This window comes from Odontomachus brunneus, unplaced genomic scaffold (assembly GCF_010583005.1).
Source record: "Odontomachus brunneus isolate Ranch 3 - 2012 unplaced genomic scaffold, Obru_v1 Obru_scaffold_074, whole genome shotgun sequence".
Classification (NCBI taxonomy): Eukaryota; Metazoa; Arthropoda; class Insecta; order Hymenoptera; family Formicidae; genus Odontomachus; species Odontomachus brunneus.
The window spans coordinates 1130392-1154955 of NW_022639524.1; the positions used below are offsets into that span (position 1 = coordinate 1130392).

The following is a 24564-nucleotide window of genomic DNA, read 5'->3' on the forward strand; positions in this document are numbered from 1 at the left end:
TAAGACTGACCCACTGATCTACGAGACTTTGTTCTCGTTCCATATCTTGTTCCGTTTTGTCTGTAGAAATACGTGAAAGTTTAGAACAGTATTGCACTCCAAGGAAATGAAAATCCATCTATGAAATAGTGCATCACCTTGCTTATTGATGAGCTTTTGAATCTGCTGATCGAGATACTGTCTCCTTCTCATTAAAGCGTCGCTCCACTTTTCTCTCAGTATACTCAGGTCCTCGTCTTGATAACTATCTAATGGAATTTGCAGTCGATTTCGCACGGACACACTTCCAACGGCTATATTTAATATTGATTGGCAGATTATCGGTAGGGTTCCGGAATTTTGTACTGGTTTCACTCGGACTTGTATCCGACGTTGTTGGCCTTGTCTGAGCTGATAAATGCCGCCTGCCGAAGTAAGATTATCGAACAATAAATAACAGTTAGAATCGATATGCCGCGGTCGAGAAGCACACTATAATTTATCCTCACCTGTACATGTGTCTTGCTTTACCGCGACTTCGACAGGCGAATATTCTCCTTGCTCATTGAGCTCTTGTATCTCCACCCACAGTTCGATCTTTCTCGTTAATTCCGACCATCGGTCAGCGAGCGATCTGGCTTTCGCCAATTGCTGTTGTTCCACTTCCCATCCGGGCTTGCTGCGTGAAAAGCCGGCGCTTCGGTGGCCCCATACTTCTATACTCAAGGCTCCTTCTACAGATGCACGTGACAATGAATAATATAACGGGAACAATTCTCTGCGCGTTCTGTATCGAAGAACGGCGACGAAGAATGACGAATCCTTACCAGCGCTGTGCTCGATGAACTCCTCCGTGATGGGTACAGTGAAGTCTTTTGTATGATCGAACTTAAACGCCAAGGAATCCCTCTGCCCAGTGATACAATTGTTGGAGTTGGGCAGCTCGGCGTTCACCACCGGCGGGACCACTATCGGTCCCGAGTGGCCCCAAAACATATACTGACAAAACACAAAATGGCTCAACGAGAGCGGTAAACCGGTGGCTTGTTTTATCGTCACGCGACAGGTAATGTGGCTGGAACCCGAATAATCCTCCGGCTCGGAGGATGTCGAGTCCGCGGAGGATTCCGAAGCGGCCTCGCAAATTCGATCTTGAGGAAACTGTCCGGATATGCGACTTATCTCGACCTGCAGTCGACCAGCGACCTCTCCTTGCTGACTAATAATTGGGGTATGATAATCTAATCGTACATCATGAAACAGTACTTCTAAGAAAATATTAGCGACGCCGATAAGATTGTGATTTTCTTGGGATTCGTAAAATGGATCCTGCGTTTTCCCTGGCACTTCATCCTGCAGAAAATAATTTGTATTTGTACGTCGTTTTAAGAGAGGCATACTTAGAAGATAAAGGTGTGTATACCTTGATAGAAGGTAATCGCTGGCAATTGTGAGGGTCTTTTCGTTCCTCGTACATGTCCCGCATATCGATTAACTTATTTTCTAGTTTCTCCATGGACCACACTTGGCTACCCGTATTCGTTCTCTTCACTAAAATCGCGGGCTCGCTGACAAAAGCGCCCCGCTGAAAGAATACACTCTACATATCGAAGAGTGTGTATAAAAAGGAAAACAAAAAAACAAATAAATTAACAAAACAAAAAATAATATAAAAGAAAGAATAATTAAAGTAAGTAATAATTAAAGTAAGTGACAGTAAAAGTGCTCACAGTTGATAATATGAATTTTAAAGATTTAAACAAATCAACGAGAATTTATGCGAAGCTACACAATATTACACACATTTATCAATAATAAATCTTTAAAGTAAAATTAACTTAATAAAAGTTGAAACTAAATTAAACTTAATTAAACTTAATTACAATTCTAGAAAAAATACTTGTTCTTTGAATCACAGAAAAACAATGAAAGGCGGTAAAATAAAATCATGCATCACTGAAAAGTGGCATTGTTACCTTCCTGTTCGGGCTCAGATTATTCGGAGGAATTTGCAGGGTGACGCTGAATTTCGTCTGTTTGTCCATCTCCTCCGCGAGGAAATTAGCCTCTTGTACCAGCGCGTTGGCTTTTAAGATGTCTGTCTTCAATTGACCCAAACTCCTCTTGAACATCTCGTCTCGCTCCTGTGCCCACTTCTCAACGCGCATTTGTGTCGTTGGCGTACAAGCCGGCAGTTTCCCGCTTTGACTACCTCTCAGAGGATCGTACGGTACGTAAGGTGAGTATGGCGTAGAAGGGGACAATATGTTGCGCAGTTGTTGAAACTGCCGTTCGTACTCTTGCCTTTGCTTTTCCAACGCGACCTTCGGAACGCGACACACACATGTGAATACAGTGCGCGCGCTATTATTCCGATACTTATTAAAGCGACACGCGAAACGTACCTGCTTATCTTCCTCGTGTTGTTTCTCCAGTCTCGCGATAGCTCTCTGAATAGGATCGTTCGAGAGTTCGTTAAGCATAAGCTCCTCTCTGGCGAAGTTATAGTCAATGTTCTGCGCGGGAGTTTGCGGCTCGCTGTTGATAGCTGCGGACAGAATAGTAAACGGTATCGGGAATCCATTACCGATTGCCTGGCGAAACAGATGCGCGTCTTATCTTGAAATTAGTAATCGCCTCGCACCTGTGGCGCTCCTCGGACAGTTAACTCGGAAGAAGTGGTGGTTCCCCCAGACGATTCGGTCACCGTGCAACAGCGGGGTCTTGCTCACGACTTGCGTACCGTTCACGAAACATCGAGCACCGTTCAACGGCGTCATGTACAAGCCTGACTCTTCTATCGTAATGACGCAATGTTCCGGCAGGATACCCAAGCCGTGCAGCTGAATGTCCTGTTCGACTTTAGCCGAGCGACCGCCTACGAGAGTTCTCTCCTGCGCGAACAAGAGAAAGCAAAAAATACACAATATCCAACGCGCGCGATGAACGCGGAACGACCGCGAATAAGCAACATGCACGTACCTTGAGGTAATAAACTAGCAGCTCGTTCAAGCTCGGGTCGTCGTTCAAATTAACCAGATAATACTTGTTCTTCTCTACTTGTATACCGGACGCTTGCACGCTTATTCCCATCTTCTCCAGAGCTTGCTGCCTCTCGTGTTGCAGTCTCTCGGTCTTCACGAGCTTCTCCTCCCACGTTTGCGACATCTCCTTCATCAGCCGTTCCGACTCCGACAGCTTTTCCGTGATATCTGTGCGTTGCTGGCCGACGATCGAACCTTGGCCCTAGTTAAACATCGTCGTGATGTTTTCATACACGCAGTCGCGTAAACCGCAGACAGCTATGAGCGCGAGCACAAAAAGACGGCTTACTGTGGCGTGCAGCAACATTTCCTTCAAGGTCTCGACCTCCTGCCTGAGCTCGCGAATAATCCTGGCGTTGGGATCCTCGTTGACCACAGCGTGATTGACTATCCTCTTCGCTCTGTCGGCGTATCGGAGGGTCGACAGCGTCTCTTCGTAATTGTCGGCGGCCGGCGATATAGTGGCCACCATTACGGTTTTGCTGTTTCCACCAAGATTATCCTGAAAAATTTTTAAGAGCAACAAGATGATACAATCCAGCAATCGGAGACACACAGGAGCGTGTATTTCAAAACGAGCGATATCACGTCGCACCTTCAAGAGCCACGTAAGAACTGAGTCTCTGTACGGCACGAACTTGTCCTTGTTCTTGTTGCTCCCGGAGTTCTGATCCGCCAGCTTCGAAATGACTAGACCCAATGTCGTTAGGGACCTGATAAATGGAAAATGTACAGCGCTCTCTCTCTCTCTCTCTCTCGCTTCACAGTGCGCTCTCACGCGAGCGATCGGAAAATTCGTTTACGGGGCGGCTGATGGAGCTACTTACTTGTTAATATTGCTTCCTTCTTTAAGTCTATCACCCACCGCTCCGGTTTTCACAGCCCTTTCGCTCCCAGCTAAATCCACTAAGCTCATCCGCGAGACCTTCTCCCCGCTGACTCCGCTCTTCGAGTCCGTAAGAGTCTGCGTGAGAATCACCGAGAACACGGCATGCGAACGGGAGCTTTCGGAGTTCATGTTCGTCGCCGCAACCGTCCGCGATTTGTTACCCTCCGCCATAAGGTTGTCGATGTCCTGCAATAATTGGAATATATTCTCCGCAAGCGTCGATTGTTCGAATTACGAGGAATTATTTATTTTAATTAATTATTAATTATTTACACACAAATCATCGGCCATAACCGGATTATAATATAATTTTCCATTATTAATTATTCGCTGACTGTTTCCCTATTCATGAGATAATATTTCGGAAATGGACACACGGAATACAACTCGGTATCAACTCGGTGTTTCCGAGCTTGAAACTCATACTGGAAAAGAATACTTGAAAGGTTATTCGTGTGCATAAACTTTATGTCCTACGAACAAATGTTCAAGTATATTTTTCTCAGATTTTTCTCAGATTTCTCTTCTATAGCGGACACTGTGTGACGGAAATAACCCACCCGGAAATGGATTCGCTTGATGTAACGAACGAGATCAGGCAGTCACCTGGAATGAAGTAACCGCCAGCTGACTGAGTCCGTCCACGTAGGGCCCCAGGACATTGTGTTCTCTAACTTTGAGTGACTGCTTGTTTGGCTTCGGGTCCAGGAGGTCGTGCACTTTCTCGTTGTAAATCTCCATGTACGACACCTCGACTTTGTACGTGAGCTCGGAACTCTGTTGCTTCGCTATCATGTCGAAGAGATTGTCGCACAGCCGCGGTATTATCCCTTTGTTGTCGCCACTGCCCATCATCGTGTAAGACTTCCCGGAGCCTATAGGGTCAAGCCGTACGCATACGAGAAACTGCTTTAAAATCCTCTTTGCCACCTTTCGCGATAAGTACTCTTAAGCTTGAGATCAATATTTGATCACTTATATAGACCAAGGAAGGAGATGTCTTTAGACTTCTCTTCGCATTGCTACTCTAAGGACACTTTATATCTACGTCAGGCAATCGAAACAATTCGTATCTTCCCGTTTGGGAATTCATCTTTAACCTCCAATCTTCTAACCCCATTGAACGTGATGTTTCACCAAACGCTCAGTAACTTCCTCAGTTTCTACTTAATCTCAAGGTACGGCTAGGCGATTTGATAAAAAGATAAAGATAGAATTCGTCTCACGGTGAGGCGTTGAGACGACGGATTAAATACGACTCGTTGAGCGAGGGTGACGAATAAGAGTCTTTAGAAAGAAGCACGTAATCCCATTCTCTCGTCGCGCCACCTCTTCCGCACGTAGATCGCTGCTGCAGGGAGAGCATACGTTGTCACCAACGGCGCGGGTGCCTTGTTCCGCCTCGTGGGTCAATGTCTCTCGCCCCGCGGAAGATCAAGCGTGCTAGTCGTTTATCAATGACGACCCGACCGGCTAATTGCGTTATTTGCCGCGTTACGCTTCGTTCGTGCGATCAACCGGCCGCCTAGTCGTGCCTCAGCCGCTAACTCTTCGAATATGATTCTCGTGGCTTCGAGTGTCGACGAGTTCGGCACCAAGAAGTAGGACAAGAAGCTAAGACGGTCGCGCGGGACCGGCTCTTCGGCTACTCACCGGTCTGTCCGTAAGCAAAGATGCAGGCATTGTAACCCTGGAACGCATTGTCCAAGATGTCGCGACCCAGGGCATCGAAGACGATCTCCTGGCTCGCGAAGTTCTCCAGCCCGGGCTCCAGGGAGTAAAAGCAGTGATCGAACGCGAAGGTCTTCGGCTTGTTCCTGCAACGGCGACGTGACAAGTAGAATAATGTGAAAGACATTACATACAGAATCGACAGGAGTGGATTAGGTCGCGCGCACGTCTCGGGTCCCTTCATCCGCGCAATATCGGCCATTATTACGTCTTTTGTATCCGTGGAGAAGTCGAAACATTCCTCTCGACTCAAATATCAAAAGTCACTCTCGTCTCTGCGATATCGGTGAAAATGATCCCGGATTGCGCATTGCTATCGATTTCCAGTCATGTACTTCCGATCGCTCTGTTATTTTGGGAAGGACAGGGAGAAACGAAAGAGAGAGAGAGAGAGAGAGAGAGAGAGAGAAAAAAAGTTCAGCCACCGCGACGAGGTATCGCGAAGCGGAAGTGGAGATACGTACGCTCCGGCGAGTTTTACGGTGGGAAATAGAAAAGCTGAGATATGCCGGAACGAAAAATCTTACTACGAGCCTCGGCGAAGGCTCCATTATCGGGATACACAGCGCGATACAGATCTGGTGGGACGGCTCGTATGAACAAGTATCGTGGTCCTCCCGTCATTGGCATATTGCCACTTTGCAAAAATTTGCGCGACAAGCTCACGGCTCGCGTATAAACGCCCGGCTGACTTTATCATGCCGACATCGGCGACAAATAATGATTCGCATATCGACCGCGCGAACTGTCGTGTCCGTATGAGTCACACGCCGCAATAAACGTGCAAATGTGCAAGCGGATTCGAGGGTGGCGCGAGGTGACGCGGGGCGGCGCGAGGACATAAAATATACTACGCGTGCCGACACTTTCGATTCCTACAAGTGGTACGTCGATAATTGATTTGTAGACATTACGTAACGTATAATCTGTTATCTCTTCTGAGAACGCACTTCTTGATCTCCTAAAGGCACTTCGTTTCCGACGACGGTCGGGACAGGAGACGAGGCGGAAAAGCTGAAATCAGCAATCGGCGATCGCGAGAGAATCAGCCGTGGGCCACACGCGAATTCGCGATTCGCCCGAGAGACAGAGAGAACGAAGGCATCCTCGGACGCAACGGACGCAACGCGGTGCGCCGAAGACGCAATGGCGACTTGTGCGAAAAGGGTGGTTGCGGTAAAGCGGCCGCTCGATAAGCGCCTCTTAATTGGACGTAGAAGAAGCCGGCTGACCATATCGCGTGAGATACCCCCCCGAGATTACGATTCGGCGCGTGTATTGTAGGCGCGTTCCGAGGTGGCCTTCGGCACGCGAGCCTCTGCGGTGGCACATTAAAGCGACGCAGTGGCCCGACGACGCTCCACGTTTTGGTCCGACCGGTGCAACTAGGTTACCGCGAGACACGGTGCCACGACCTACGATCTTCGTTCATCGGATTTCGACGAGAGCCGATTCAAGTGGAGAGCATTACCCAGACAGGCGGGTCTTCGTAAAGGACCCCGCACTAAACCACGTGATTTTGGGCCCCGGTGAAAATGGCTGAATTTTTAATATGTTGTATTTTTTGAGTCACTGAACAAATATTTCCTCAGGCAAAATGTCAAAAAATGGACAGTTTCAGCGTTTCAACCCTTAGAAGCTTGAGGTCAGACCAGCAAAGATATCACTTTCGGATCAATGCGGTTACTGTTATATGGGAACAATATGAATTTTTGGTGAACAAAATAATTAAAAAGTAATTTGTTTATGATAGTATTGTTTAAACAATTTGAAAACGCCATTGTTTACAGGAACGATTCGGGGTGCTTTTTGTACGTGAGTCCCCTTGCCTCTCACGATTCGGGGTGCTTTCTGTACGTGAGTCCCCTTGCCTCTCACAATTCGGGGTGCTTTCTGTATGTGAGTCCCCTTGCCTCTCACGACTCATTAATCGCGCTCATCTATTCACCTAGTTCCATAGCATCATTTGGATTGATAGGCTGCGCTCTATGAGCTGCATCTAAAATGTTATTTAGTAGAGACGTAGCAGGATATGAAACATTTGGTTCATGACGTGCGTATCCAAGAAACCATAATACACTAGCAACATGAGCACACGAGCCAATACTCCTAGCACCTGTTTTACAGGTACAGTAGTATCCATGAATAATATTGTTATGAATATCATTATTGTGTTCATTCTCTTCAATGCTGTCGTATGCTATCCATAATTGATATTTTGCAGCATTGCGAAATCTAGAATATAGTCTGACTCTTATAAAACCAGGTTCGTCAATGAGTTCATCTAACTGAAACTCTTCTTGTTCGTCTCGTTGAATCTTATCCTGTATGTAAGAAGGCGCCAAGTGAACTTGATATACACCTACCGTTAGGTCTCGCAGATAATCTAAGGTAAGACGAGGAAAGTTAGGCACGTGATGTTGGTTAAGTTTTTTCCATCGTCCATTTCTGTTACGAAGATTGTCCGCTTCCACTCGCGCTTGCACAATATTAACAGTTTGTGATTTCTCTAACATTTCTCTCGCTAGTTGCGCATTGGCCCCTTCCATATGGATGGGAGGGTGATATCTGTTTATTATCGCTCCAGCAATTCGATAAAAGTCACCAAGATTGTATATATGCGGTACATTAATTATTTGAGCGAAGAATTTAAACATAGACTTTATGTGACCGTTTCTTGCTTCAACTATCCATCTTGTTTTTGTGATTAAACGCGATTCATTTGCTTGTTCTGTTGATAGTTGACTCTGCCCCCGTTGAAGAAGAGCTGGCATTTTATTATGAATGCCTACGCGTTCAAGCCATGGCGTAGCATCGCGATATCCTCGGTCTAATATAAAAAGATCCCTATCTTGAAACCATTCTCTCATAGAATCAACATCCCTTTCGTATTCATTGCACAGCATTGCAGCATCGTTATTTCGGGAGTCCGAAAAGTAGGGACCTTGAATTGCAAGGATATATCCATCTGGAGCAACAACCAAAGCAGGTTTTACTAAGTGTCGGCCTTTGTGAACGCAATAAGATTGCCGTAAAACTCGAAAGTTACTACTCTTAGGGATATACGAATATGTACCATCGATGTAAGCGATAGCTCTAGGCACATTCGGCTCTGGATTATACAGTGCGTTAGCAAATTCCGTAACGTGCCTAGCTATGTAGTCTTCTCTCGTAATAGCCTGAAATCCAATATTGCTAGGTACAAATCGTTGCATTAAAGATTGTCTGACTATACTTATGGCCAGACTTACAGTCTGTCTACTCGAATAATTGAATATTACCTTCAGAAATTCGTCTGATAGCCCTTGTCGTAACTTGCACAAAAAGGTCAACAAATCTCTCTTAGTTACATATCTGTGACCTCCAGTTTGAGCTACTCGATCGCAAAATGTAAACAACTCGCAAAATTGTTCCTTTGTTATAGGAGCAATGCATTGAAATTCGTTGTCTGAAAAACAATTCTCCTCTTCATACCTCCCTTGGTTAATAGCCATGTTTCTTAGTTGCTGCAAAAATATTTGCAACTCTTGTCCTTGTATAACATAAGGTCTATTAATAGACTGTAAGCCAGGGAGTAAAACTTGTAAGAAAAATCCATTTTCATCCAAGTGATGCGCGCAAGATCTTACGTTAGGAGGTACATAAATGTTCGTAACAACAAAAACTTTAACTCTACATTCAATAGACAGTCTGTGCGTATTGCGGTCAACGTGACATATAACACAAGCATGATTTGCTTTTTGTTTCAAAACGTTCAACTTTAAGCAAGTAGGATCGTGTAGGATACTTGCTATTTCATTAAGAACTGAACGATTACAATTTATACAGATTCTAGTGACATTTGTAACAGCAAGTGGTGGATGATCATTTTCGTCACGTCTACGAATAGCAATGTCTCGTTTGTTTGCATTATCATCATCATCTATTCGCGCCATTCGCGCTAAATCAAATGCTACGTTACATATGTAACACGGCATTCGATTTCTGAAAGCCATAATGATGAAATATAATAGGAGTATACGATAAATTATTTTTTCACAAACTCGTTCGATTACAATTCCAGCCTTGGCATAAGCGCAATTATAATATACACTATACTAGTACACTAGTATATACATATACTTATCACCATATATTATAACCAAAAGGCATAAGTGAAATCCAAATATTTGCCGCTCTTGCATATAAGGGCGAGCGCACGTACAATGCCACAATGCAGTGGTCGGAGTTATTTAAACTTTTCGGTCCGATTTCTGAGGCAACACTTCCTATTCCTCCACTACCGCTCAAAGCCGACGGCCGCAACGTTTCGCGCGCGATCGGTGGCTCTGTTTATTCATACGTGTCAGGCTACTGGAATAGGTTTCACTATCAGCCATTTGTTTATTGCTAATTTTACAACAAATAATGCGCAATATAGCATCTCGAATTGTGAGGGGCAAGGGGACTCACGTACAGAAAGCACCCCGAATTGTGAGAGGCAAGGGGACTCACGTACAAAAAGCACCCCGAATCGTTCCTGTAAACAATGGCGTTTTCAAATTGTTTAAACAATACTATCATAAACAAATTACTTTTTAATTATTTTGTTCACCAAAAATTCATATTGTTCCCATATAACAGTAACCGCATTGATCCGAAAGTGATATCTTTGCTGGTCTGACCTCAAGCTTCTAAGGGTTGAAACGCTGAAACTGTCCATTTTTTGACATTTTGCCTGAGGAAATATTTGTTCAGTGACTCAAAAAATACAACATATTAAAAATTCAGCCATTTTCACCGGGGCCCAAAATCACGTGCGGTTTAGTGCGGGGTCCTTTGGCAGCGATTTTATTAGTTGATTTGTAAAGCTCGCGTCCCTTATGAGAGGTTCATATGTACTTATACTTATCACATATATGAAAGGAAGATACTATTGCTTTTCCTTCGTATAGATTCTTTTCAATTTTACTGTGCTTTTAGTGCAGAAGTAGTCAGTAAAGTCTGTCTTGTTAAGGAATGTAGTACATTTCGCTAGAAACTTATACCGAGAAAAAATACTTGAACATTTATATATATTCGTGGGGTATAAAATTTATTTACAGAAATAAATGTTATTTCGCAGAAATAAACCTTATATCCCACAAATAAATTTCCAAGTATTTTTTTTCTCAGTGTAGCAAGTTTTTTAATAGCACATTGCAGTTCTTAAAATATAAATAGTACGTACAGTATATAAGAAATGAAAGGATATTACAGAATTACCTATTCCTTGGCCACAAAATTCTTACTATAGCAATTTTTACTATAACATTTTCTCTCTTTCTCTCTGTATAGAATGTTGAACTAAAAAGACGAAAAAAAATAAATACAAAAAGAATGATTAAAATTTGCTCAAATCAATATGTCATGCAAAATATAATATGAAAATCTGAGTAACTTTTAGTAAATTTATAGTTGCACCAATATAACGAAAAATTTATATTATTGTATGATGTAAATTTACGATTAATTCAACACAAATATATATGTCTCATCGATGTAACTGAAAGAATTTTAAAGTTCCTATCATCGACTGTCTCACGACATGATGATCATAAAAGTTTATCTGGGTATCTTTGGTAGCACGTTGCTGTGTTGCTATGCGATGTTGACCTGGGGATCTATTCTGGACGTATAGCGGATGTTAAGTATGCTCTTTTAATTCCAAGTTCCACTTTCCTTATACAGACATCTCATGTAAAACTGTTTCATCTTGAGAATCAGAAAGGCATCTTTAACATTCCAGATACGCATACAGAATACAGAATTCCAAAATACTTTGCTCACTCCTTCATATCCTAAGCTCTTTATACTAAATATTTTTTCATCGATAAAAGTATCTTTAAATGTAGCTTGTAAGCCTTCTAATTAGCTTATACGCACATTTAAAGGCACTTTTATCGGTAAAAGAGAGCTCAGAATAATAACTTCAATATTCATATTGGATTGACATGTTATCTGTCCCATATTCATTTCCATTGATTATTTCAATGCTGAATTTAAGTTTGAATCAACAAATATGCGGTAAATAAATACAATTTGCGATGTATATATTCGTTAGTTCGTTTTATTGGCTCTTTATCGGCTGTATATTTAATTTATTACACGCAACTGGTTACGTTTAATACGTAAATTAATGAGACGCGATAATATTATAGCACTGGTCGCTGGTGGCCATAACCACCATAACAATCAACGGTTTTAATGGAAATGTCAATTTACACTCAATGAACACTGGAAATCAATTGACTTTTCGAGCTATTGATTTCTCCAACAATAACTACATAAATAACGAACGAATGTGCATTGTAAACTATTTGCTTGAATGGTATTCGTGAATTTAACCTTCTAGCCGTGCTCTGGGTCTTTTTTGACCCAGAGCAGTTTCAAAGTTGACATAGTTTTTGTAATATTCTAAATACAAGTGTGGTACTTCGCGACTTTTCGAGTTATTTCAGAAAAAGTCAGTACATATTGTACTAAATTACTTTATATAATGCTAAAATAAAAGATATAAAAAAAATACATATATGTCAATTAAATAGTGAGTTCTCACCATTAGGTCTATTTAGACCTTGAACATGGTCAAAATATATCCGAAACGAAGAAGGTTGAATACTTGAGTAGCGCACCCAGATGCAGAAAAATCTAAATTATAACGACAATACTCTAATCGCGATCTTCATACCGCCGTAGTGTCTTTTCACGGCCGGCGCAAAATGCTGAATCCCGGAGTTTTTGACACTTTCGGCGGCGTCGTCAGGAGGCCAAAAATGCAGAAGCGAGTTTCAGAACGCGGTCTCAGCGAAACTCCGCGCGGAGAACAAGCTGATGCGCGAGAATTCAATCTCCCGTCTCTCACGAGGGAGACATCGGGTATCTTGATACAATTGTAAGTCGAGTGCGATTCAGCGCTCGTCACCGACAACGAGCTCGACGACAGAACGTGCCTCGGAGAGAACGCGAGATGTCCGTCTCCTCCTGATAGTCTTGAAATTTTCACGGGAAAAGGGGGAATTCCCCGGATACGCGCGCTCACCCGCCGGTATGCGTATTCGCTCGGCGAAACTTTGAAAAAGCTGACCCACATAGCAGTCTCGTTTAAATTCTCCTCTCGAATAAATTCTCCCTTTTCCTGCGGGAGGTGCGCGAACACCGCGAGAGCCACCGCCTCGCACCTTATCGGACGGTCTACCCCGTGGCCGGAACGTTCCACTTTCCATTAACGGTGCGCGACGGTGTGTCCTCGGCGCGGCTCTCGCTTCGAGTACCCGAGACGATTGAATTTTAATGATAAACGCACGGAGTTGGAGAGCTATTTTTCCCCGGCTTTCCCCGCGATTCCGGCGCGTCATACGTCGGCGTCGTCGCGCTCGTAAAACTTGCGCGAGTACTTGAAAGCCTGAAAATAGTCACGAACAGTCACGACGACTCTGTTCTCCGGCCGAGCCTTGGAAAAGCCGTCCCAAATCGCTTTGCCTCCCTCGGAGAATGCAACGTTACATGTCTACCCCGATAGACTGACGCATAAACTTTACAGCAACTTTAAGTATATTAAATTACGAAATTCAGTAACCCCTTGAGTCTCTTATGACAGCTCAGATTGCAATCAAATTTATCAAATAAATTGCAATCAAATTTATCAAATAAATTGCAATCAAATTTATCAAATAAAAATATTAAAAAATGCTCAAAACGTAATGTTAAATGTAATATAAAAATCTCAATGTAATTTTTAGCAAATTTGTTTCCGTATTAATACAACAAAAAACATTAAAGAGTGCGGCCAAGTTTAGTCACATTTTTTGTAAGTTTGAAAATAGTAGTAATTTTGGTTTTTTTGAAAGCTTATTGCGAGTAGATTCCAAATATATAAATATCGAGATGGCGCTTCACACCGTTACAAACACTGGAAACAAACAAACAAACTCCTACAAAAAGCAGAATCATACTTTCGCTAGAGTGATAATCGGATCCGTATCAATGAAGCTTTATCAAATATGTTCATGTTTATTCTATTATCAAGATTAAGCGCGATTCGAGATATTATTATGTGGGCGCCAAAATTTTTTGTTTTTTGCAAGGCACATGGCGCCATCTATTGAAAGTGAAACTCTTTTGGACCATTTTTCTCTGAAATGGTATAGAGCGCCACCTTGATACTTATATATTTCGAATCTACTCGCAATAAGCTTTTAGAAAATACCAAAATTATGACCATCTTTAAAAATGGGGTTAAATGCCTATGACGGTTTGGCCGCACTCTTTTAATTAAATTTTATATTTAATAATTAATTCAATACAGTATATTTATTTCATCAATTTGACCTCATCAAATTGAAAGAATTGTTTCATAGAAAGTTTCATAGATTGTCTTATGTCGTGATAATCATGGAAGTCTATTTTATTTCGCGTAGGAGAGAAGGTAGTAATGTGAAACAAAGCTGATTAAATAGTCACTGAGATCTGTCACTCTGACTGAAATTTACATAACTATTAAAGTCCTATTAACGTCCTTATCGGCTACTGGGATCTGGTATCACGTTGTTTATAGTGTTAAGAGAAACCATTTTGCTTTCTTCTTGTCAAAGCTTTTCACAAGGTAAAATTAAAAAATATTTTTACTATCTTAATCGATACATATCTAAAAATCTAACATATTAGCTATAGTATGTTGATTATTGTAATAAGATTAAACTTCAAAATCGCGGATTTAGTTATTTGGAAATATTTTTCCTATTTTGAGATTTGTGTTTGGAAAATAGCGATGGGTGGTAATATGGAGTAAGGCATCCATGTTACCACGTCTTATGCAGTCGGTGTGAAAACAGTGTTTTTATTTATTTTTTCATTTCTATAATTTAATTTCTACATATAACTCAATTCTTCTATATGTAACACAATTCTAACTTCATTTCTACTTTTCTAACATTTCTAACATTTAATTTCACTTCATTTCTGACTTATGACTTTTACATTCGAAGAAATCAATAAAACAAGTTGTCTTAACATCAACAACTTTATAAGAAGGTAACTTTTTTTTATTATTTTCATGCCTGTTCCGTATACCATCCTATTTTCCAAGACTCCACTTCTCGCATAATGCTAAAAAAGTGTGCTTTTTAAACACAAAAAAATGTGTTTTTTATTTATTTTCCTAATAATTATATGAATACATCGTAAGAGATATATTTGCTAAAACTTTTGACAGTTATTGACACAATTATTATGAGGTTTCGTCTAAACCAAAAAAATAGTGCATATTCCCATCTTCTCTTCTACTTCGTATACTTTACGTCCATCTTATATATTAAAAGAAAGATATTCTATCATCTTTTGCCGATGCCAAACGAAATGACACGCATCTCTCTCTTTGTCTCTCCCCCCCCCTCTCTCTCTCTCTCTGCAATGGCACGCTGCCGGTAACAATCTCTCGCAATCGGAGACTTTGACTCCGCGTTCGATCGCGTTTTGCTCGGTTTTCGCGCTAAAGCGGTCGATAGACGACCAACTATTCCAACTCGGCGCCCAACTCCGCCGTACTCGGCAAGTATTATGGGATAAGTTAACTATATACTGCGCTATATGTATATATATATATATACTCGATACATAGTAAGGCGACTGTACGGCCGTATAATATGTGGGTTATTGCACGTTACTGAACAACGCAAACGCGACAGGAATCGCACGACCGGCGCGCGTTATCTTCGCTAGACGACGACGACGACGACGACGACGACGACGCTGCTGCGTGGCGGCGGCAGCACAATTCCGTGTGTAATCACGTTTTATCGATCGCTCGGTGCTTATCAATTCTTTATCGCCGTCCTGTGTTGAGATTGTCATAGATCCTATAGAGAAAAAACCCTCGAGAACTCCTCACCCTCGAGAGATAACGCGTATCGTCTAATCGCGCGAGCCACGCCGAGTTCCACGACCTGAAATTACGACCATGATTCTCTTTCTGAAGATCAGAGCCGTGAATCCTGTATTATCGAAGGCGTTCACCGTGGCTGAGTCGGCCAAGTCCCGAACAGTTCGGACTTGGCTCGCGCGAGCACCTCGCGTAAAATTCGCGCGCTGGCACGAAACCCGTCTAGTCAATCCCGCGAGGCTCTCCTTTTGTAAAACGCGATTTCGCGCGGGCAATTTTCCGGAATCCTGACGGTAATCCTTAATGAAGGCGCTCTTCGTTATACGCTCAACGAATAGTACGCAACACGAGGGCGCGACAAAATGAAATTCCTCGGTAGCCATATATCGCGGTATAAAGCTCGGCTATAAATCTCCAGAACGTCCCTCCCGCCCCTTCCCCCCCCCCCTCTCATTCTTTCTCTGTTGAGTAAAGTCGTGCGAGAGACGCGAATCCCGTGAATGGCAAAACGAAAAGTCAAAGGGCAGTAATCAGGTGAGCGGTCAAACGATCGATATGATAATAATAACAATATCTTTATCGATTTTTGTGATTATATTATAATTAGGGGAGTAGATGCCGGGACTAGATGCCCCATATTTCGGAATTTCGAAGTTACAATTTCTCAGACGACTAGTTGTTGTGACTGTACAAATAATGGTAGAGGCAGCCTTCTTCTACGTGTTAATGTGCCCGCCATTTGTTAACTGTATATATTTCGTTTTGCAATAAAATATAAACAGCAAAATATAAACAGCAAATGTGGCCATTTTGCCCAGGTATCGGGTTCAGCTGCTCAGTATAGCGCAGGGTAAGAAAACCACACATAAAATATTCTGATTAGTAGTTCCGGGGTCTCCGCGAGAGGTCTCCACAGCCCTTCTTCTATCAGTCCTTAATTATAGGTCAACTTTACCTCATCCGCCCATATGATTGATTTCAATCATTTTATGAATGAAAATTACTTTTATTATCCGACCCAATATATCATACATCTGCAAAGAATTTCATTCCAGCTAGTAACGTGTCGCTTAACTTTATTCGCTCATAATGAAGACTATTAATATAAAATTTCTCGAGAGAAACTCGAAAGTTCATTATACTACGACTGAATCAAGTATTTCTATTTTTTTTTTACTGTATTATTCCAACTTTTTTCTATAAAATTCAGAGAAAAGTATTTATGTTCTCGAAAAAGATCATTTCGCGATTTTGTATATATATATTCACTATTCTTCTCAAGATAAATACTGAAAAGAGCACATGAGCAACATACTCCTGGGACTACTTAGACTCCGTCTCTTTTATGTTAACCCTCCGTATTTTCTAAATTTCTTGGAGTGGAATCTCTCTCAGAACGAGTGAAAAGTGGTAGTATTTTCACTCGAGGCAATAAAATGAAAATACTGCCGTTGAAAATCGCAAGAATGAATGTTTCGTTTGAGCTTAGAGTGGATCCTGACTCTATATAAATGAACGTTACACTCAATGAGAGTGAATATATTCCTGTAATGATGGTCCACATCAGATTTACTCTTCAATCTTGAATAAAGATGTTCATTCGACGATCAAGAATGAAGAATTCACTCTATATGAGTGAAGAATCACTCGAATTCGAGTGATTTAATAATCACTCTACTTTTCGAGCGAGATTTTACTCTAAGAAATTTGGAGAATATCACTGGACTGGAAATGGTTATCAGGTATATTTGATATTGTACAAGGTCCTAACTAGAGGTTTGCAAGGTTATCCTTACTATGGTAAACCTCGTCATATACTGATAAAAATCGAGTAAAGAAGACCTTTGCAAGGTTATAATGATTAGATATATATTAGGATTAATGTATTATACTAATATATTACTATATAATATAGTATATACTTAATGTATTATACTAATATATTATTTCATAAAATTTTATTGATCAAGTTCTCTTTTCAGGACCTTATTTATTTTATCTATAATAGACTTGCATTATTAGTTTCTAATACCTTTTGTGACAATCTTACATACAATAGGTTTGATTAATAATTTTTATAAATTTTTTCATGAAAATATTTGTTATTTTTTTTATTTCCAATTGTAAAACAAGTTTTGAAATATTAAAAAAATTCACATATATTTTATATAAAATTTTTAAATAAAATCATAAAAATATATATATATATATATATATATATATATATATAATCGAAGAACAAATATTGTTAGAATTAGATAATTTTCGATTTTAATAATGCAAGTCATATTCACAGCAAACAAGCCACTTGTGTTATCAAAGTCTAAAATCATTTAATTCTAAGCTTTGTTCTTTGATTTATAGTATGTAGATATTTTTCACAAATTTAACACTCTCTTTATAAATCCTGATAAATTTTATCCTTTTATTCTTTATAAATCCTGATTTAATCATAATTCTTTCCATTATATGAAATAAAATAGGGAATATGAAGTAAAATATTATATGAAAATATTATATGAAGTAAAATAGGGATTCAATAGTATAATCTGATGAAAACATTATAATGAAGCCTGATTAAAGTCCTGATAAAGACGCAGCGTTGGATAACTTCCCAGAATCGGACAATATAATAGTTATGTGGATTCGACATTCAGTTAAAGTCAACTCAATCAGGACCATGGGGTAAATTTCTAGTCGGGACGGTCATATTTTTTTGGGTACACAGTACAATTGGCTGATTAAGTATAGCAACAATTTTCCACGATGAGTTCTGTAACGCATTCCGTATCCAATGGAAAAACGCATCTTCTGACAATCACTAGGAAACAAATTTTCCTATTGGATACAAGATGCGTTACGAAACTCATCGAAGAAAAGTTGCTTAATCATCTGATTGTTGTAATTTGATTGTTGTAATGTAGGCAATTTTAACATAATTTTGTTAGAAATCAATTTTTTTAAATATATTTCTGTCCAGAGATACAGAAACATTTCAGCTATAAGATAATAGCGCAATAAAATCAAAATCTGCAAACAGATTTGCAATATTTTGAAATTTCCCTGAACTCTTTAAGAGAGTTGGCGAGGAATTAAGTATTCGATCGGATCTCATAGACGCAATATTGTACTGCGGAGGGTTAATAACATCAATTGATGCAGAACTTGCGAAGATCGATGATTGAAATGAGCGAGATTGAGACGCGTGCTCACGCGGCTTCAAAGCTACTCGCAATTTCTCAGCGGTTTTGGATCATCAGGGGGATCCACGATTTTCTAATTAATCCCCGGGATACGCCGCCGGAATATTTTCACGTTGATCGCAAGACACCCGTGCACAAGGACTGCGTGCTTTCGCCGTTTTATTAAAATCCTTTGAGACCCGATTCCCGTGACCTGTGAATTAGATCTCTTCACGGCTCAAACTCGAATCTCACTCTTGATCTCGTGATATTAAAGGATAGGCATGAATAAACGCGAACGTATAACGGAAGAAAGAAAAGACATCCGATCCGATGAAACAGAACGGATAAATAGACGGAGGATGTGTTATTACGTGCTCTCGTGAGAAGCTTCTCTAATTTTCCACAAACACTGAGGCACTTTGAAACATTATAAGCACGTGATTCGCCGTAAATAAACAAGCGCCACGATCTCTCTTTCATCTTCGCGACGTTAGTCTCGAGAGAAACAGAGGGAATGAGAGAGAGAAAGAGAGAGAGAGAGAGAGAGAGAGAGAGAGAGAGAAAGAGAGAGAGAGAGAGTGTGTGTGTGTGTGTGTGTGTAAAAGAGAGAGAGAGACGTGTTCTCGTAGTAATCCTTATTAAAGCGCACCATTTTCACTCTCGAGCTCATTATCTCCATTTTCGCTTGTGGCATACTGAAAATCCCCAATTCGCAACGTTCGCTGTATAGCTGACATCTCCATCCTTCGAGAGCGACGCCAGGATTAAAAGAAGGAAAAAGCGTCGAAGAATCGCGCACGAAAGGCAAAAAAAGAGAAGGAGAATGAAAGCAGTAGCGCACGGGGCGGATGATTTAGACGTGGTTCTCTCGTATGAAAGACTCGTACCGTTCTTTGTTCGCGAATTCAGTCGTGATCTTAAAGCTTCGCCCTGAGTTCCCCTGGCGCGGCCGGAATGGGAGAAGGGAACGCATTCAGCGTCAAGTTATTCGCCGTTCTCCAGGCTGAAAAGACTTTGGGGCTTTACAAGCGGCGGACGCAAAAATAACTCCGTTTAACCGCCCAGAATTTGGCTAAACGCTCGGCGCTTTCGCGACCGTGCACGCGCGATTCGTCGCAATTAGCGGGATTGGAACACGCACAATTAACACCGTTGAATACCGTGATAGTCACCGGTAACCGTGAGACACCGCGTTTCATTACACTCACGTGTAAAGTATAATTGATTGCGTTTAAAAAAAAATCCGTGTACGGCCAGCAGAAAGCTAATGAAAGGAGATACAAAATATGCGCGTTTCATTTTAAATTTACATATATTTCCCTCTAAACTCCTCGCAGTGAAATTTCACTCGGGAAATAAATAAAGTGACGAGTATCGAGTCACTCGAATTCGAATGATTTTTCACAGAGTGTAAATTCTCCGCTTTGAATTGTTGAGTAAATATGTTCCCTCGAAATTGAACAGTGAATCTGATACAAATAAAAAAATATATCATTCTGCTGTTAAGGAAAGTAATTACTCGATTCACTTTCCTTCGTTGAAATTATCTTCAACGAAAAATAGTTTCTTGATATAAATCTTAAAATATACATTACAAATATACATTACATATACATTACATATACATTACAAATATATAATTATAAATATTACACGCAAAAAGATCTCAGTTTGTGCAACCAAATAAGAGCCAACTGAAAATTAGGTGATCAGAAGCGACATCTCTGTTATGAAAACTAATATTTCTGTTGTCGCAACCGAAAATATTCGTCTGAACATTCAACGATATTAGAACTCGGTTGAGGCAACTAAGAACAATTGACTATACAGAAGCCTCATAAAGGAATTTTTCTGTTCCTACAGCCGAGTTTTCGTCTGATCCGTCTGAGCAACCGAAAAATTCGGTTGCACCAACAGAATTGTTTTTTCCGTGTAGGCATCACACAAATTTGAAGAAAATTCATTATCTCACACTTAAAAGAAAAATTTATTTTCTTTAGAAAAATATAAAATTTTAAAAAGAATTGGTTCGACTCTGTACTGTGGAATTTCTCTTTTAATTTAATATTCTTGGTTGAGATGTTAAACCTACTAGAACTCAGAACGTATTTCGAATCTAAATCTGATGCTTATGATGAACTTATGATACTTATGACTGAGGATACATAAACTTATCAAATATCTGAAATATATAACATTTACTCGAATACAGTATGTATTTTTCTGTATGCGTGCTCCATAAGAACAGATTCATTCTAATCAACTGAAACATTCGCTTATAGAGTCACAATCCGCTCTAGGTCTGACTGTATCATACACTCTTTCGAGTAACAGTATTTATATACTTTAATGCTTGAAGTGAAAATACTGCCGCTTTTCAATTGTTTTGAGTAGGATTCCATTCCAAGAAACTTCGAGAGTTATTTACCGTGTCTTTGATGATTATTCAATTATCAGTTAAGCTTTTGTCAACGGAAATTAACGCGGCAGTCAACGTGTTAACACTTTGACAGCCGTTGTCACGTGCGTGCAACTTCATTGCACCAGTGGTTATCGCCTTATAATTAAATATCTGTCGATAATATATATAACAGTCTATAATTATATAATATTGTAAGGGCTAAAAGTAGATTTATGTATGACGGGGACGTTCTTGTCTTTAGATACGGTTTGAATTCTCGAGATCGCCGGCGACAAACGAAAATTTTTCCAAAATTATCGCTCTATTATTAAACATCTACCAATAATGTGTATGTAACAGTTTATAATTATAATATTTTAAAAGTAGATTTATGGATTTATATGTCAGGAGGATGTTCGTGCCTTTTTAGATACGACCTATGCGAGTTCTCGAGATCTGCCGACCGCGAACGAAAATTTTCCCGCGATAAGTGCAGGCGTTGAAATGTCAACAATGAATCGCGACGAATGCTCTAAACTTACAATAAACATTTGCTCGCGCAGCGAGCGATTCGCGGGCGCAGGTCTCTCGCTCGCTTCGTACGCGCGAATATCCAGCGACGTAGGAAGCGAATCGATTTCAATTACGTCGAGGTCTACGGTATAAAAGCCGTGATCGAACTAGGCGGAACCTTGCTAAACCGAACGAGGACGTCCCCTTTTCGCCTCGCCGCGTTGGCTAATGTATGAAAGTAGATCGAGCGTGACCGAGTTCGATCCGACGAAAAGCTCACGACCGGCGATTTCCACTTTTCGCCCGCGACAATTAGCACGCACACGCAACATGCACGGGCTCACGCAGGTGTGTGTATGTTTACGTGTATATATGTGTGTTACCGGCGGCCCGTTGCGCAATAATCTGGCTACGTGTACAGACTTCCCGCGACCTATATTCCCCGCGGTTTCGTTGCACGATTGTTCCGGGTCTGGCCGCGTTTGTGGCCACTCGAAATCGGGATGACATCGATATCATTGGGCACGAATTTTTTGGGTAATTGTAGATGAAAATACTGATAACGCAGGTGTCCGGACATTCTTATTGTTTTAGTTTCTAAATACGAATATTTAAGATTTCAACGGAGAATTCATGTGTATATCCAATGCATGTATATTAAAACATTCTATATTAAAAGTTTCTATATTAAAAGTATTCGTATTTATAGACCAAAACAATAAGAACGTCTAGAGTTAGGTATCTGTGTTATTATAATGAATTACTTTCCCCTTCACTTCTCAAACGAGGTGAATGTTCCGCTTCTTTGTCATACTAGGCATGAATCGCCCTACAAGTTCAAAATTAAGGATTTGGCTTTATTCTAACTTACACCATTGTGTTTTTTCACGTAAGAATCCGTTAAGATACCTACACTGTTTGCGAGATCTTATACCTGGGATTTATTAGTGAGATACTAGCGTTATTAGTGTCCAGGCAACGGTACTTTTACCTTATATACAGGGTGTCTGACTCGTGTTGTACCAGAGCTAATATATAGCTAGAATAGGTCGGGGTGAGTAATGGAATCGGTGCCTTTTTCGCATCGGTGCCAACAACCATGTGAAATTTTGAGATATTAATCCTTTCCCTGTTAGTGACGTGCAAAAAAAGTCGTGTCACTTTTGCTCCATGACGCACATATGCGCATCTAAAAAAAAATATGCTCAATTTCATTCGGTTTGATTGTGTTTCCGAAGGTTCTTGGGGGCGCTGAATTTCAATCTGAAGTCAGATTTTGAAAATTTAAAATGGCGGACCATTCGAGATTTTCTTAAAAAAATCATAAAATCCCAAAATTTTTTCCGCACTTTTGACCGCCATATTGGATCTGCCATTTTGAATTTCAAAAATCTTACTTCAGATTTGAATCCAGTAACCCTGAAAACATATAGATTATCACGTTCACAAAATTCCAAGAAAATTTCGAATTTTGGTCTGCCATATTGGATCTGCCATTATAAATTTTCAAAATCTGACTTCAGATTCAAATTCAACGTTCCCAAAAACCCTAATTTTGTATTCGTCACGCCATTCTAAAGATTTTCATTTTTCGAAACATTTTTAACACGAAAATACAATTTTCGCCTGACAGCGAAGGGGTTAACGACGAAAGATTTCTACCGAGCGGCAGCCCAATCAGCACGCGCACTGTGGTAAGACGAACGCTATATGCGCTTTCGCATGAGAATGAGAGGCTAGCCAACCTCCTAGCAACAAGGAAAATGGCCGAAAAAGAATAGACCATACTGAGCGCAGGACGATCAGTGATACGATTTCGACCTCGCACACTCGTTGCGGTTAGTGTTCCTAGAATAGAGTCTGGCCATTCGTAGACTTCTTTTCATTGGTTTAGATCTGCGTTCCCTCACAATGGCGGAACGAATAAAAATGTAGCGAGAACGTACATCCATTAAAAAAAAAAATATATATATATGTATAAATTAAAGGGAAATATTATTGGAAAGGAAGATTATTTTAGTATTTCATTTATTGTAAATAAAATAATTGATATATTAATATTTTATGAACACAATTATGTATTATATTTCTTATACCTATGACATATTACTTAACATTATAATACAGCGCCATAGTTTTACTACTGTACTATCAAGTTTGTAATCCTCTTCGTTTACAAGATATAAATGTTATAAATGAACGTTATGTCATGTTATGAATGTTGTTAACATTATTTTGAGATTAGAGAGCGAATGGTTAATGTATATTGTATATTCTTAAACAGTTATATAATGTTAATTTTATCTTTTATATTTATTATTATTTATATTTATATTTATATTTATATTTATTTATTATATATTTATTATATATATTTATATTATATTATTTATTTATATTTATATTAATAAAATGAAATATCAATGAAATATCAAAATATCAAAATATCTTACTTATTCTTTTCATATTTTTTTCAACTAAAAACACTACGAAACGGGAAAACTTACTTCTGCTGCTTATTTTCTCTCATGACACATACACACCATTTTGAGGGAATCTGACCCGAATGGCCAGACTCTGTTTTATAAGGACACTAATTGCGGCTGGCCCGGCTAGCCTCTTATGTCCGATAGCGCGTATAACCTGTGTCACACTACGGATTGGAAGTTAAGGATTGTGAATTGAAGATTAGATTTCGACGAATCAATGCACTTTGGTCTTGGCCTGCTTGGCTCCAATTGGTCGAGTTCCAATCTTCAATCCGCAATCTCCAATCTGTAGTGTAACACGGGCTTAAGGCCAAATCACACTAGCAATTGGCGATTAACGATTGACAATTAAAGATTAGATTTTAACGAATCAACAAGCTTCAGCCTTGGTTTGCTTTGTTCCAATTGGTCAAGTTCCAATCTTCAATCGTCAAT

At 40.2% G+C, this 24564-nt stretch overlaps 1 protein-coding gene across 9 annotated transcripts in view; it reads right to left on the minus strand.

Annotated features, from left to right (window-relative positions):
- LOC116847132 (kinesin-like protein KIF13B) overlaps positions 1-24564 on the minus strand; it is an 84580-nt gene that overhangs the window by 26166 nt on the left and 33850 nt on the right. For 6 of the 9 annotated variants that reach the window (XR_004378669.1, XM_032821799.1, XM_032821802.1 and 3 more), the window contains exons 3-16: positions 5566-5729; positions 4519-4787; positions 3851-4098; positions 3619-3736; positions 3313-3525; positions 2962-3225; positions 2624-2873; positions 2385-2527; positions 1956-2303; positions 1403-1579; positions 807-1332; positions 489-713; positions 138-404; positions 1-60 (exon numbers count right to left, since the gene is read on the minus strand). The exon at positions 1-60 is cut by the window's left edge and continues 93 nt beyond it. Coding sequence is in view for 8 of the 9 variants with exons in the window: in XM_032821799.1 (XP_032677690.1) it covers positions 1-60; positions 138-404; positions 489-713; positions 807-1332; positions 1403-1579; positions 1956-2303; positions 2385-2527; positions 2624-2873; positions 2962-3225; positions 3313-3525; positions 3619-3736; positions 3851-4098; positions 4519-4787; positions 5566-5729 (3272 nt within the window). In the remaining variant the exon portion in view is untranslated. The remainder of the gene's footprint in view (positions 61-137; positions 405-488; positions 714-806; positions 1333-1402; positions 1580-1955; positions 2304-2384; positions 2528-2623; positions 2874-2961; positions 3226-3312; positions 3526-3618; positions 3737-3850; positions 4099-4518; positions 4788-5565; positions 5730-24564) is intronic. The other 3 variants (XM_032821803.1, XM_032821804.1, XM_032821800.1) reach the window with 1 other exon arrangement.